This window comes from Eupeodes corollae, chromosome 2 (genome assembly GCF_945859685.1).
Source record: "Eupeodes corollae chromosome 2, idEupCoro1.1, whole genome shotgun sequence".
Classification (NCBI taxonomy): domain Eukaryota; kingdom Metazoa; phylum Arthropoda; class Insecta; order Diptera; family Syrphidae; genus Eupeodes; species Eupeodes corollae.
Window position 1 is genome coordinate 152,229,230 of NC_079148.1, and position 15,523 is coordinate 152,244,752.

The 15,523-nt window shown below is 29.3% G+C and overlaps 1 protein-coding gene across 1 annotated transcript; it reads right to left on the reverse strand.

Moving 5' to 3' along the window:
* Window positions 1–10,083: 10,083 nt before the first annotated feature.
* On the reverse strand, window positions 10,084–15,144 carry LOC129944109 (larval cuticle protein A3A). Its single transcript, XM_056053301.1, has 4 exons — window positions 14,891–15,144; window positions 14,487–14,583; window positions 14,182–14,391; window positions 10,084–10,797 (listed from the first exon to the last, which is right to left on the reverse strand). Exons 1-4 carry the CDS (start codon window positions 14,978–14,980, stop codon window positions 10,664–10,666), a joined length of 531 nt encoding a protein of 176 aa, XP_055909276.1. The 5' UTR covers window positions 14,981–15,144; the 3' UTR covers window positions 10,084–10,663.
* Between the last annotated feature and the right edge of the window lie 379 nt (window positions 15,145–15,523).

A 15,523-nucleotide genomic window follows, 5' to 3' on the forward strand; every position in this document is an offset into this window, starting at 1 on the left:
AAAAGTAACCACGCATATATTAATTTATATGAATTCATATTTATTTATTTATGTAAAAACAAAATTTAAATAATTATATAGGATGACATTTATAGATAAAGTATTGAGTTTATCGAACAAGATCTTGTTCATTATAATATCAATTATTGTAAATACCTACAATGTTATTCTAGAAAATAAGTTAAGAGTACAGAAAATGAAAAATGATTAAACTAATTAATATGAAAACATGCAGAAAATATTTAATAAGATTTCTCACATCTAAACATTGTTAATATAATAATATTAATAGTCTATGAAGTGAAGTTGAATTGGCCCAGAATAATGGAATAGTCATTTTTGAACGACAACATTACTGTGTTTTTTTTTAGCATTCTATAAATAATATAGTAGAAAATTCTGAAGAAAACCCATAAGCAGTAGCCAGATATTTGCATTTGAAAATTGGTACAACTGAAAGAAGACCTGTCAGAATATTATTAAAAAAACTCAAATAGAAGAAAGTTTTGGGAAAATCAAAAGTCATAAGTAACTTCAGCAAAAAAAAGTAACAGAAACTAATAAAATGAACAATTTTGAAGAAGAAATTGTGAAGAAATTAACAATTGCAGCTTGGACATAAAATAAAAACTTCAAGAAGTGGGTTTGTTTGCAGAATACTATATTAACATGTGGTGTTGAATCAAGCTTGAAGCGAGCCTTGTTTATAAACTTGAATCGAGTTTAAATGAGCTTGATTCGACTTGATTTCGGTCAAATATCGGAGTCGAGCATATTATTATATGGTGCTTCTTCAATGTTTAACACGAAACAAACTATCTCACTTGCAGTCCATAAGAAATATGGAAACACCATTTGCATTTTAGAAAGTGCCGTGGAAACACCAAGAAGATATATTTAATTAAAACTGAGATAAACTATTTGTGGAAACATAGCAAAACTTAATTATCTTTTCTATTGTTTTTTTTTGAAAAATAAGTCTGGTTAGTCCATTTTTATTAAAAAAAATAAATATTATCAACAGCAACAGATTGATTTTTTCCCCAATGGAAAATACATGCTAACAAATGCACAAATACACAACGAACACAGCCATCGAGATGCAAATGCAATATTAATCGTACCAACATTTAAGAACAAAATCACATAAGATGCATCCGATACTCGTATAAATGTCGAAAACCCATCCGTAGTGAGATTCTACTTTAACTTTTATCGGTAGTATTCATACTGCGGATATTGTTTTGGTTATTCGTACAAAATCCTTCTATACTATTGATAGATTTTTCAACAAAACACGGGTATTAAATTATTTGTTAGGCATTAAATTAAAAAAAAAATAACATTTCGTCATCTGGAAATCTGCAAAAATTAAGATCGTGTGACCTAAGGTTTCAAAAGGATATTCTTTTGTATTATTTATTAATAGCGATAATATATCTTTTCTACATAGATGTTGTTTCGTGACCTCACTGTGTCAATAATGTGTTTGAAAAAAAAATTAAAAATTTGTTTTGAGCTATTTATAAATTTTTGTATACGAGTTTTCGCACATTTACCTTGAAATGTGGGTTTAAAAGTAAAGTATTTTATTTCCAATGCTTAGTTTGGATCTTCGATTTTTGAATGGATAAAGCTTTTAACGGAATTACCCCATTCACCATCGATATGGGCACTATTTTCCCTTGTGAAAAAGGTTGGCTGAGACACCATTAAATTTTATTTTCCAACCATAAAAATATTGATTTACTACATTCAGATCGTATTGCAGCTTGGTTTGAATAACGGAACCAGTTGAATCTGGTACGTAAATACAAGTGTCATCAGCAAAAATACCCTTTTCAAAGAATCTCAAATTCGGGAAATCGAAATAGTTTTTGCTTTTTTCGATGTCGAAGGAAAATAACAAATTTTTAATTAACTATTGAATAATTGCTTCAAAAACCTTAATCCATTTCTTGCGTGATTTTTTTTTCAATATACAAAAAGGATTCGTCAACAAGAGTTTCAAAAGGATAAAATTGATGAAAATCGATAGATGTACATTCAAAAACATCTAATAACCATTTTTACCACTTCAATAGTTGGCATAAGGTGCAAATAAAATTTAGTAGCAGGCCCACATAGAAACTGAATACAATTGTTAATTGAAAATTATTTGTAATAAAATGCAAACAATTTGTTTATATATATTTTCCTTTAAACAAAAATGTGTTCAAGCCTGTAACGTTGCAGTTGATCAAAGCTTTGCATACAGGCTTTTTCAACAGGGAAGCTACAAAAGTAGAACGACAAGGACAGCAAACGACCACATATTTTTTTCTGCTCTTTTGACATTTCTCTTCAGTAAAGTTTGCCATTTCATGATGGAAAGATATACGAGCCAACAACGATTCGGAATAATTAAAATTCACTACCGAAATTTAGAGTTAGTGACCACAACATTAAGAGCGCTACGTCCAATTTATGAACGTCATAATTGTCCTAGCAGATCAACAATTGACCATCTAGTGATCAAATTTTAAACCACAAGCACAGTACAAAATTTTCCCGTGCAAGTGGGACGAAGTGTGGATAATATTACTGCCGCTGAGGCTTTAGTTTGCAGAAAGCCCAAATGTGTCTCTCACATGGCGTTCTATAGCGTTGGGTATCTCTGTGATGTCATTGTGGTGAATTCTTGAAAACTTTTTGTTTTACATCCTTACAAGATTAAATTGACACAAGAACTAAAGCCGCTTGACCACCAGAAGCGTCTTATGTTCGTGAATTTGACTGAGCAACAACTTTAAAATGATTTTTGAATAATTTTCAGCAATGAGGCTCATTTCTGGCTGAATTTCTTTGTTAATAAACAAAATATGCGGTATTGGTCAGGCAGCAATCCACCGCCGTTAGACTATTAATTGTGGGGCTACGTCAAGTCTATAGTCTATGCGCACAAGCCAGATTTATAAGAACGATTCATGCTTTAAAGCCGTAGAAAATTTTGTTCAGAGTCTGGACTTCTGCAAGCGTTCCCATTGTGGAAACGCACTTTTTACCGAATAAAGAATTTTATAGATATCCAAAACCGTTTTTGTTTTATTTAAACAAAATGTTGTAGCGTCCTATTGAAAACCCCAATATAATCCATGTACACAAATTTAGGTTTTTTGGTGGTATAGGATTTGTATCCTTAGATTTGAATCTAAACTATATATTAAAAACATTTAATTTTCTTCTACGCTTCGTCTTAAGTACTTTTGTAAGCCTTTTTATAATAATAAAACAAGTCAAGCATGTCTACAAATTATATTGGGGTTTAAATAATACACGGATATCAATCAATCTACAAACTTTCTCTGTCACGAAATGTTAAGGTTTGACCACAGCTTTATTCAAAGAAGAACACCAGGTACTTTTGATAATTAATTATCAAAAATATCAAAATCAGTTTTTTAACTCTTAATATTTTTGAATTTGTTCAAAGAAAGTTTAGCTACAAAACTAGATTTAAAAGGGTTTTGATTATAAAGTTCTTTAAAAACTAGATAAAGATACCATCAAGTCAAAATTATGTTGGAGTATTAATATTTTGTTGTCATTTAAATTAAATTTCTAAGAAACTTAAAGCACGAAACCTTTTAAAACAAGTTTGAAAGAAACTCAAAAATATGAACGTTAAGTTTTTGTAAGTACTATTTTCCAAATAAAAAACGTCATCAAGTATTAAATTTGATTTTGTAAAGTGAAAATCCCTTGCTGTTGACAATGGGATACATTATTATTAGGATATATTATCCGATTTGTAAGCATGCAGATAAAGTTTTTATCAATTGAATGAAAGAACTTAACGAAATTATTTAATTAATTTCAAACTATATATCTTGAAATCTACTTACTTCTTTTATCATCTTTCACTTTCTGCAAAATTTTGTATGGTGCATTCCGTTTGTGGGAAGTTATTAGCATTTGTGTCGAGAAAATGGGATTTCTTTGATTTTTTGTGTGCCAATTTAAGCACAATTATCTCAAAATTCCTTCATGAGTTTTCTCAAAATTTCAAAATTATTTCAATATACAAAATCATTTTTTTACCAACACTCTGATTCTTAGTTATTCACACTAATAGCCCAAGCACATTAAAATTTTGCACCAACTACTTTGAAAAAGACTAGAACAACCCATTTCCAAATAAATATTTTCCTTCTTTTATCTACAATGAATTTAAAAATATATTCGTCTTAGAGCTCAAATAAAATGTTGGCTTTATTTTCAAAAATACTGCAAAATAAAGATTCCAAAAGAAGATGCATTTTCCAGGATATACCTATTCAAATATTTGAGTCAGTCAGTAGAAAACTATCTAAGTTATGAATACAACCAAATACAAAACATCAATATTAAATTAAACGCGTTTGAAGTAGTAATCATGCATCATTTTGCTATACTTTTAGTACTAAATTTCGAAACCCAAGTACTTAATGATTTTTAACAGCTATAATTTTTTGGGACAACATTCAAAACACAAAAATACACCAAAAGCATGTAAAGTTAATGCTTCAATTTATTAAAATTCATCTCTTCCGCCAGTTTGCTTATGATTATTTTTGACTCGTAATTTTTTGGGAAGAGATATTTTATATAAAGCAGATTCTAAAAATGTTAATAAGTTTTTTGATTTATCTCAATACAAACACTTCTTAACTTATCAAAAAAAAAAAAAACACCAAATTTTGTTCCTATAAATACTTTTGAACTAGATTTGTATCACACAAAGTGAAGTAATTTAGTTTAATGAAACTTTAACTCTGTCCTCTAAATCCCTTAAAATTGATAATTTTACTATCAAACATGCTAATGTGCATGTTAAAATCCAATTAAAAATTAATCAAAATTATACTCAATCAAATGTTACACACAGAAAACTTTTAATTCAAGAAAAGAGTTAACAAAAGCTGTTTTTTAATTTGTATTATTTAGTTTATTATTTAACAATATAAAATCCAAACCAAGCTTTTCAATTAAAGCTCCATTTTAATTATGCACATTTGATTTTCAAATCCACCAACCAATTCAACACTAAGCTTTATACAAGTTATTCATCGAAAAGTTTAAAGCCTTAGTATATGCAATGTTTATGTTATATTTAAATACTCAGCAGTGTTACCGTACAACATAAAAACACAAATTTAATATTTTTATGTGTACTTTTTTTTCAAAGTAAAGCAAGTGCTAGGAAATTTAAAAAGGGTTTTAAAAGAGGTAATTATTTAAATGGTTAAAAGTATTAAATATCAATATAGAAGAAAAAACAGAGTTGAGTAAAATATTCCACATTCTCGATGCGCACCTGGAAAAAGTACATCTAAACTTTATATGACTTCCAAAAGTGAGCTTAAGGGTTAACCGATAGGCACTCTTTTTAAAAAAATTAAAAACGTATTTTCAAATACAGAAATCATGTGAACTCAAATCCTGTTAAAACTGAGACACAATTGAATGTTTGACAATGGTCAATTTAAAGCAATTATTCAACCACTTGTTATTTTTAGAGTTTCGTATTTCGAAATTGATATGAAAATTTCATTTCGAAATGTTTATCTCAGATTTAACATTTTTAAAGAATCTCATTAAGAATTTTGAAACACTGATTTCTACCAATGCTCTTCAGCAATCATTTTAATTTTTTTGTGATTTTGTGTTTTCTTCTGGATACAATTATTTTTGAATACTAATTTTTCAAAGCTTTAAAGAATGTCCATACATTAATTCTATTTGAATAATTGGGCGAAGTAACAAAACCTATTAACTTCTCTTTGAAAACATAGAAATTCCTCGACTTTCAAATTGTAATTCAATGTATAGGAACTCATGAATTTACATTTTCAACCTAAGGAAAAATTGTTCCAGTGGGTTGAATTAATTTATTTCTAACATGCACATCGGTAAAGACGTCTCGAAGATACAATTCAACAGAAATATATTATCGCACCAACAAATCTCGTACTGAAGAGTTTGGTACAAAGAAGAAAACTGTGAATTTGAACACATTTTTGCATTTCATTGATTTCAGGTGGAATCCATCTCCATGTCATTTCCGGCAGCCAAACAACGCACTTGTCAATACATTTTTACATTCAAAACCAAGCGTAGGTTTTTTGACTCTCATCAACATCTCGAAGATACTTTGCAGAGCAGGCGTAAGATTGTTAGACGCCAAAGCAATGCGGTAAGTAGTGGATTCAGAGATGAAGGCATCTGATTATGTGAGGTAGAAATTTCAAGGGTGACCATATTCTTTTTTTTTTAGTTTGGATTTAAAAATAAATTTTCATCTAAAAAATAACTAAAAGAAAATTCTAATACATAGGTTTTAATGTATTTTAAGGGTTGATTCAAATTAAAACATTTAAAATTTAGATAAACTGTTTTATTTTCAATTTTTTTTTAGACTTCTGTATCAAAGATAAATTTCGAATTACATATTCAACATTTAAAAGACTTTCAAATATCTGAAAATTTTGTTTTGTTAAAGTTGATTGAATTCTATAATTCCTAACGTTACAATTTTAAAATTTCAGTTAAGACAGCTGGTCACTCCTTTTTTTGGTGCTTATTCTTCTCGCAGAGTTATGCTAATGAATGATCAAACAATTGGCTATGAATCAGTTCATGGAATGATGTGCGTTTGCTAAGATGCATCTACCTTACCTTACCTACCTACATATCCCTGGGAATTCAAAACTGACTGATTAGTCAATGCGAACCTCCTCAGTGAAGTCTTTCTATTGTTGGTTTTATTTTCCAAAAGATATTTTTGCATTAAGAGGTTTGTCTTTTCAGATAATTACTTGCCCACAGTATACGAGTATATTGTTAGTTTATTTCTGTGCAAACATAGCTTTAAATCGAATTAATTTCTTCCGCTAGAAATGGAAGGAAGAGTGCATGGAATAGCGCGAAGCATATACTGAAGCCGTAGCATTTGAATGTAAATATTTAATTAATTTTGTTTGATATAAACAAGAGATTAATTGACCACATTAATGTAAAGACTATGGACGATTTGGAACAATAGGAAATAATGAAGAGTTAAGTTAGTTGGGTGGCTTTTCATATGCTGATTATTTTGTATATGATGACACTCTACGTCAGAAATGGTTGGTTGGTTGTTTGGTTATAGGCTGTCGGGTCGTCGCGTCTCGTCTATAGAAAATTAATGTTGACCTAGTGCAGGTTTAATTCCAAGATAAATTGTTAATGCTTTGTTTTTGATAAGCATACGACAAGGTTGGTTATTTTTTCTTTTATAGATTTTTAACCTTGAACTTTTATTTGATAAGATAAAGATTCAAGAAAAAATAAGCTGACAGAAATTTAAATCATAATAGAATATCAGACCGAATTATTTTCTATAACGAAACTAATTTATTACATCTTCAGTAAACAGCTGAGATGTGCTTTTTAAGAGCTTTTTGGTGTCAACATATTTCAATAAATATTTGTATATCAATGACGTAGAAGACTTAGTAATAATGATGTCCATTAAAGACCTGAGCCCACGCTAGAATATTCAAAAGTCAATTTGTTCTCTCATTTTTAGATGGTCCATTAGAACTCCAAACAAATTTTTCAAAAAGAGTTTTTGGCTGGAAGAATCCTTAAAGTACTTGGTTTAAAAATGATTGTGTTTAATGTATAGCTAAATTGTTCATGATTTTCTAGTACTCAAATCCTGAAACGCGTTAGATCACTACTGCATTTTTAAAGTTGACTGACTTAGACTTTGGAAGTATGTATGATTTTTGTATGAACAATGCAATGCGCAATTGTTATTAGCAATTACCGATGCTTAAAAGTCTGCAATTTTAGTTTATAAACAAAATTAAGTGGCTATGGTCACAAAACTTAAAGCAAACTTACCATAGAAATTACTTAATTCTTAAAAGAATTCCAACAAGCCTTAAATAATAAACAAAAGACGGCTTTTGAATTTTTAACTAAAATACTGAAAGAAATGTTTTCACAATTAAATTTGTTTGACTTTGAATAATTTTCTTTAATTCATTGTTGACTTATGAGGTTCTTAAATTACTCAAACTAATATATTGAGCATAAGGAAAGCATGTTCACTGGAATTTCCTGACCAATACAAGTTAAAATTTTTGATCAACCGGCTGAGATGGTGAGTTAAGATAGTATTGTATCAAGTGGAACTGAAGTTTACATAGTCCGTCAATACAATAGGTTCACACCATTTGAAATAAAGAGGACCTATTTTTTCTTTAAATAGTTTTTCATGAATATTTTTGTCGTTGAATTTTGAAACCATGTTTATCTAAATAGAGTTAGACGCCAGTCGGGCAATCAATCTCCTTTCTGCAGGTGATTTAACTTTTGGGCGTTCTTTCATATTCTTGTCATAGTTTTCTATATTTAAAAAAAAATGCTCACAACATTTTGCGATCTTCCAATTTTTTTGCAACTAACTTTTTTCTACGTACGTTTTGATTTTAATTTTTTCTTCCGAATTAAGGCCATGTGCTGCTCGTCCCATTTTTTCTAAATTTGTATTTTGAATAATTTAATTTCACTTTGTAAAAATTTCACGAACTGATCTTTACAAATTCTGAACCAGAACTAACTTTTAAGCAGATGAAACTCATACTATTTACCGTTGGGAAACGCTCTTTTTTTTAATGCATTTTATAGTGTGCTTGCAATTTACCGTTAGGTCACATTTGATTTTGTCTCTTTCTTGTAAATAGATTGATAATGAGACATGATTTCAGAATACCAAAGCTTTTAGCAAAGCTCTATTCTGAAGAAAAACGCCTTTTCCCTTGTAAAATCTGCGAACCTATTCTATTGGCCGTCAGTGTATGAAAAATGTTTGCTTCATTAGGAAATCTTTCCCAAATATGGAGAAATAACTATTTTAGCTCAAATTTCAAGATATAACTTGAATGTTAAATAAATGATGCTTTATGGATGCATTTAGAAATTTACATACACTGTCACAAGCAAGCTGCAAATCTCGTAAATAGATGTCCTTGCAATATCTTAAGGGTTTTCTGTCTCAACTGTATCTACAATGCTTAGATTACTTCAATTTGGGGTAAGGAACCTATAGATATGTGCATTGTGGGCCAAGTAATGCAATAAACCCTCTCACACAGTTAGACAGACAGAGATGTATCAGAAAATCAGTACGACTGTGAAAGAGCTTAAGAGAGCTGAGGTATACCTCCATACATTTTTCACTATGATGATGCATAAAAGCAGTGGACGCCCCGAAAGAAGAACTTCAGGTTGTAATAGGTCCGAGGACGCAACTGACTGAGTGAATAAGTAATATGGACATTTTTTAATAAATAAATAAATTACCTTAAGACCAACAATCTTACTTTTCTTTTAAAAACGGTCCATGAAAAATTAAGTCCATGTGAATCTTTTAAGAGGTTTTTTTTTTTACTATCGTAATCTCGTAGGCATAACTTCGAGGTTGCATGGTTGTTAACTCCGCAAATGGCAACATGGCCGAAATTAAACTAGAATAACTCTTACTAATTGGCGTTTATTTGAACTTAGTAAGTAACTATTGAAAAATAAGGTTCTATCAAGAAACACCAAGAAAAGGTTTGTACAAAACCCTTATTTCTCAATCATGCTGTATGTGGTGCAGAAGCTTGGAGGCGGATGGACACTCATTTGGTATTTTCAAAAAGAAGATTTTATGTAAAATCTATGAGATAATATGTGTCAACTGGCAATGCGAGCTGTATAGCGACTTGCTAATGGACAAAACTTCGCATACAACGATTAAAATGGTAAGAGCAGTTTAAGAGAATGAATATCGAAGCTCTAGCTGGTTTAGTATTAAACTCTAAGTCAGAGGTCATAAGAAGTAGAGGAAGGACGATACACTTCACCTTGAAATTCAATCTATTACGCATGACCCAAACGCATCCATATTTTTCACAAAAGAATTTTTAAAGTTTTAGTAAATGCTAAAATTCCGAATTCTTTCTTACAACGTCAATACTTCTTAAATTCTGAACAAAATTAAAGCCATCAACAATCAAATGAAACACCAACTCCATTTTTGAATTGACTTTCTTCATTTTATTTCTTATAACATTATCATGGTAACTTGCATAAAATCGTTGTAATAGAAACTTGCAACATAAAATAAAAAATACTTTATAATTTACTTCTTTTTTGTTTTATCATAATATAAATTTAAATTTTTATTTTTATGTTCTTTTCAATAATAATTATATGTCATTAATGTCAGTCACATCGAGAAACTCTACAAAAATTCGAACACAAAAAGGATTGGAAATAACTTAAATTCTAGGAGAATTAAAAAAAAAGTAATAAAATAAAATAGAAAGACGTGTGTGAAATTTTTTGAGTACATAGAAACAATAGTAAGTTAAGTTGATATATAAAAAGCGTACAAAGAAAACTATTTACAAAATACAAACATTCTAAAATAACATAAAACATATGAAAAAGAAAGAAAAAAGAAAATAAAATATTTGCACATTTGGTTAAATTGTTATTATTCTTCTTGTAGTTGATATTTATGTTGATGTTGCTGTTGATTTTTTTGTATTGTTTATAAGCATAAGATCATTGATTTTGTTTCTCTTAAATATTTATATCACTTGATTTAATAATGATCATAGTGTCCATATTGACTTTCATAGTGTCCATTGTAACCATCATCGTAATATTGTCCATCAGCATAGTTATCATAATCGTAATGAATGGGTTGTTGTGGTGCATAATGGGACTTTGACACGACTGAAAAATAAAATAAAATTAAATTAATTTAACCTTTTCACAATAAACAAATGAACTACATTAATCAGTATCTATAAAAAACATCAATCAAATGCAAAAATAAACCTTTACAAAAGATCAAAAGTTATTATTGTAATTTATATTAACTTTATCGTTGTTAGCATTTGGCGATCAAACATTCAAACGAGTTCATCCAATATCAACAAGAGATCAAAAACTATACAAAAGAGCTGAGTGCAAACTCGATTGTCATCTAATGCAGTTCACATGCATTAAAAAAGCTGACAACAAAAAGAAACAAACTTCAAACGACGACAACACAATCATTTTATAAATAACAACAATGTTACATGAAATTTCAAAAGCATCACAATATTATAAAAAAATCAGGTCAATTGGATTCAGCAACATAAAAGAAAAACACTATGAACAGAAAAATAGCTCATTGTCTTGAAAAAAGTTAATAATTATTTCGACATTGAGGAACCACAAAGTGCGGCTTAACTAAACTCCCACCAATGGGAAAATTAAACATACTATAAGATTAAAAAAAAAAAACAAACACATAGAAGTGAGGTATCTCATAACTTTAAGATACCTACAAAAGAAAACAAAAAACGTATGAATACAGAGCTTGATTTTTTAGCTTGATTTTCCACGAGTGATGAGTTTTTGTAGGAAATTGAAAAGATTTTCAATTTGTTGTGGTTTTATTTTTAATCTTCATGGAATTAATTTATTTTATGAGTCAAAGGTTTATTTTAATTTTTGGAATCGTTGCGTGCTCTATTTATGTTAATCTGCTTAAATCCTGCCACACTTAGAGCAGCATTAACTTGAACAATGATAAATATCTATCTAAATTGATCAGATTAGGATAAGACATCATGAAGATGGAGATCATTTTCAAAAGTAAATAAATTAACCTCAAAAGAATATTTAATACCACATGAAATGTAAATACGTGTATAACAATTTCTTCCTTTAAATTGATAGTTTATTGGTTTTAAAAATGATATCCGTATGATATACCAGAAGTATCTTCTACTCATATCTATAGGAGGAGCATCAACCTCTTTGGATAAAAATTGCATTAAATATGATCATATACCTCATTATAGACACACTTTTGTGGTTAAGTAAACCACCAGCACTAATAAACTGAAGATAAAATATGAGTTTAACACAAGAAAAACAAAACCACAAACACTCTCTTCTATTATTACATCAAAACTATCTGTGGAATTGTTGGGTAAGGAGATGGACTTTAATTCGATAACATGTGATTTGCAAGAAGATGTTCATCAAATTCATCATCATGAAGTGTAAGAAATATTAAAAACTGAAAAATTAGATCACACTTTGATGAGGTATTTATCGCATTTTTTTGTATAGTTACTGTGGTAAAGTAATTTTACTTTCATCGCAATGTGAAAAGAATACTCTTAAAGTATTTTCACTATCTTTTCATTGATGCATTCATTCATTCATTCATTTAGCACAGAGTGAGTAAATGAAAGTGAATTTTAATGGTTGCATAACATTTGCAAGGGGAATCTCAATGCATTATGAATTGAATATATTAATTGTGTGACGTTGCGTCTCACGCAATGCGATTGGTATTATCATCATACTTCCACTCATCTTTTTTTCTTGTGACTGAAATGATTGAAGTTTTGCGAATTATGCGCCATTGAAGTTTTGCAAAAATTAGTGTCACGGAAGGCATTTTATTGGTTTTTATTGAGAAGTGTGTTGAGAGGATGATTTCTTTCTTAATCAAGTGCTTAGATAATAAGAAGGAAATTTCTGGTAGAAGGTCTTTGGTGATGTTTTTTTGAAGTCAATTAATCTAAGAAGAAAATTCCAAGAAGACAATACACCAGAAAAAATTGTATGGATATTTTTTAGTTTAAATTCATTTTATTGATAATCTTTTTTGTTAAATAAATAGTTATGGTTATTTTTGATACTTAAATTCTAGATAATACTATTTTTTTCCAGTTTATAAATATAACGGTAGGAAGGATTGAATTATGAGAGCCAAGAAATAGTTTATGCGGATTTCTTATTCCGATCGATATTTCAAGTGCTGATTGTTGTAGAAGTTTGCATGACGACGGAATAGCTTCACCATTCGATAAGTATCAATGCCTAAGCCGAAAAAAGAAAAATACAAAAGAAACATATTTGTATTTAACTTATTTAAAATGTATGCAATGCCAACAGAGACAACAATTTATTACTTTGTGGTAAAGGAAATAGAACTACGTGAAGAAAAGAATAAGGGTAGAAAAATAGCAAACTTCCTTATAGTATAAACTTAAGTTTTTAAATAGTTTTAGAACAAATCTTGAAATTAGAAATAACTTGTGTGAGAAAATGATTATACTTTTTATACAACATTCAAGTATTTAGACCCAATAATTGAACCAGATGCTAATTGTTTAATTTTTCCAGTCACAAAGTCACAAGATAGGTGTCTGAGTTTGAGTTAAAAAGCAATGTTCTTAAGCTTATAAGTTTAACTTAATTGGCTACGAAAATAAAAATATAGTCATTATTTTTAAAATTGCCCTTAAGCCAATGTAACAGAAATATGTGGATCAATTCATGGTACTTAACAACTTTCATAGTCCTCAAAAATGTAAGGTTACTTTCAGATATGATCACGGTTCAACGATTTATATTTGTTGTATATTTTTTTACTGAATCTAAATTTTTTGTATAGTTTTATCAAGATTTTGAAATTTTTAAATGGAATTATTTTGTAAACTTGTTTGTTTGAAATTCTTATTCATTACCTTTACTTCCTTCAAAACTAAGAGAAGACTGACTACAGAAATGATCTTGTGAAGTTTAGTCTCTTGTATGTTTATTAAAATTGGACAAAAAATGTGGTAGCCACTACTTTTTCAAAGACTTGTTCGAGAGTGAATCTAGAATTATTTTGGATTTCTATTGTAATTTTTCTATTGTAATTTTTAAATGTTTACTTTAAGATAATTATGTGACACCTTGTGAATGTTAGTAATACAATTTGGTAGCATACATAATTTTGACTTTAGTTGTTTAAAAAAATTTAAACTAATTCTTAAGATTTAAAAATGCTTGCTACACCAAAATTCTAATAAAAGGAAAAATTTTCCTAAACTCTCTAGACTCTGACTTCTTGGATCTAGAAAAATATTTTCCATCAATAATTTTCATTTGATTTTGGATTTAATGTCTTAATTGAAAGAGTTTTTTAAAAATAATAATGTTTCTAAAAATTAATCTTTTTAACCCGAAAAAGTCTTAATATTTAAATCTTTAAATAGAGAAAGTTACGTAAGCAGCCTAATATCACCTAGGTTGAGGATATTTTTGAAAAATAAAACTTACCATAAGGCGCTGGTGAGGCTAGAACAATTGGTTGTTGGACATGTTTAACAATTGGTGTGATTGTCTTGTGTATCACGGGCTTGGCAACAACAGCATGAGCATGTACTGAAGGTCCTGATTTAGAAACAACAGCATTGAAACCGTTGATGGGATCAGCTGTGTAGTCAACGGTACGAATGGAACCATCAGGTTCAACCAAGGAATATTGACCTAAGAAAAAAAAAAATAAAACAAAAGAACGTTTTTTAAATAAATATGATTAAGTCTGTAATTGTTTTAAAAGGAGAAATATTCAAAATTCTTACCCTTAACAACATCACCATCACGAGTCTCATGCTGTGACTTAACATCGCCAGTTGTGTGATCAGCTACACCATAATTGAAAGCATATTTAGGATGATCCTAAAAATTTATAGAGAAAAATAGATTTAGTCACAATTTTTTCTGTGCAAAATTCACAAATTTATCACTTAATATGCCAATCACAACTAAAGTTAACTTTAACTTTTAAAAAATGACAATTATCGAAAAAAAGTACTTTAACAATTGATTTATAAATATTATTTTTCCAGAATTCAGAAGCACTTGAGTATAACATGATATTATGCATTTGAAACAAAAGAGCTGACGTTAAAACTTGATTTTTAACTCAATTTTTTTTTTTGTGTTATTTTTATAATTTCACCACTTGACACTTCTTTCAACTCACATAATAATCCACAGCATATCCTGGATGGGCAATGACTGTTGTAGCGAACATCGCCAGACATAAAACGACAATTGTTGAAAAATTTTCCATTTTTATATTATTTTTGTATTTATTGTATTGCTGTAGAATCCTTTGATATCACAAGATTTATAAATCCTTTTGATTTTTATTTGTTTTAAAATTAAATTATTAGTTATTATAACACTTTGATTTAATCGCTTGCAAGATGCCCGGTATACTGTGCCAATTCTAAGATCAAGTTTGTGTTATATACTCAGCGAGCTCAACGTTTGGCTTTAGGGCGAACTCAAGAGAAAAAGAAACGCAAATTTTGCCCCCTAACTGAAAAGAAAATCTACACTTTGGCTGCCACCGCTACCACACTTTGATTTGATATTTTTTTTCTGATGTGTCTAACAAATAGGTGTAGCAAAAAGACAAAGAGAAGAGGGTTTGTTGACAAGCTTAACACTTGAGATTCATAAAACAAGAAGAAAAAAAACGTCTCTGAGTGGGGGTGAGTTGTCGCGAAAACTTAGTTTAACTTTGCTTTGGTTGTAGAGTTAGTGTTGTTTGTATAAAATGATTAACTAAATGGAAAATTGCGTTGGCTTCAGGTCATTCAGAATACAA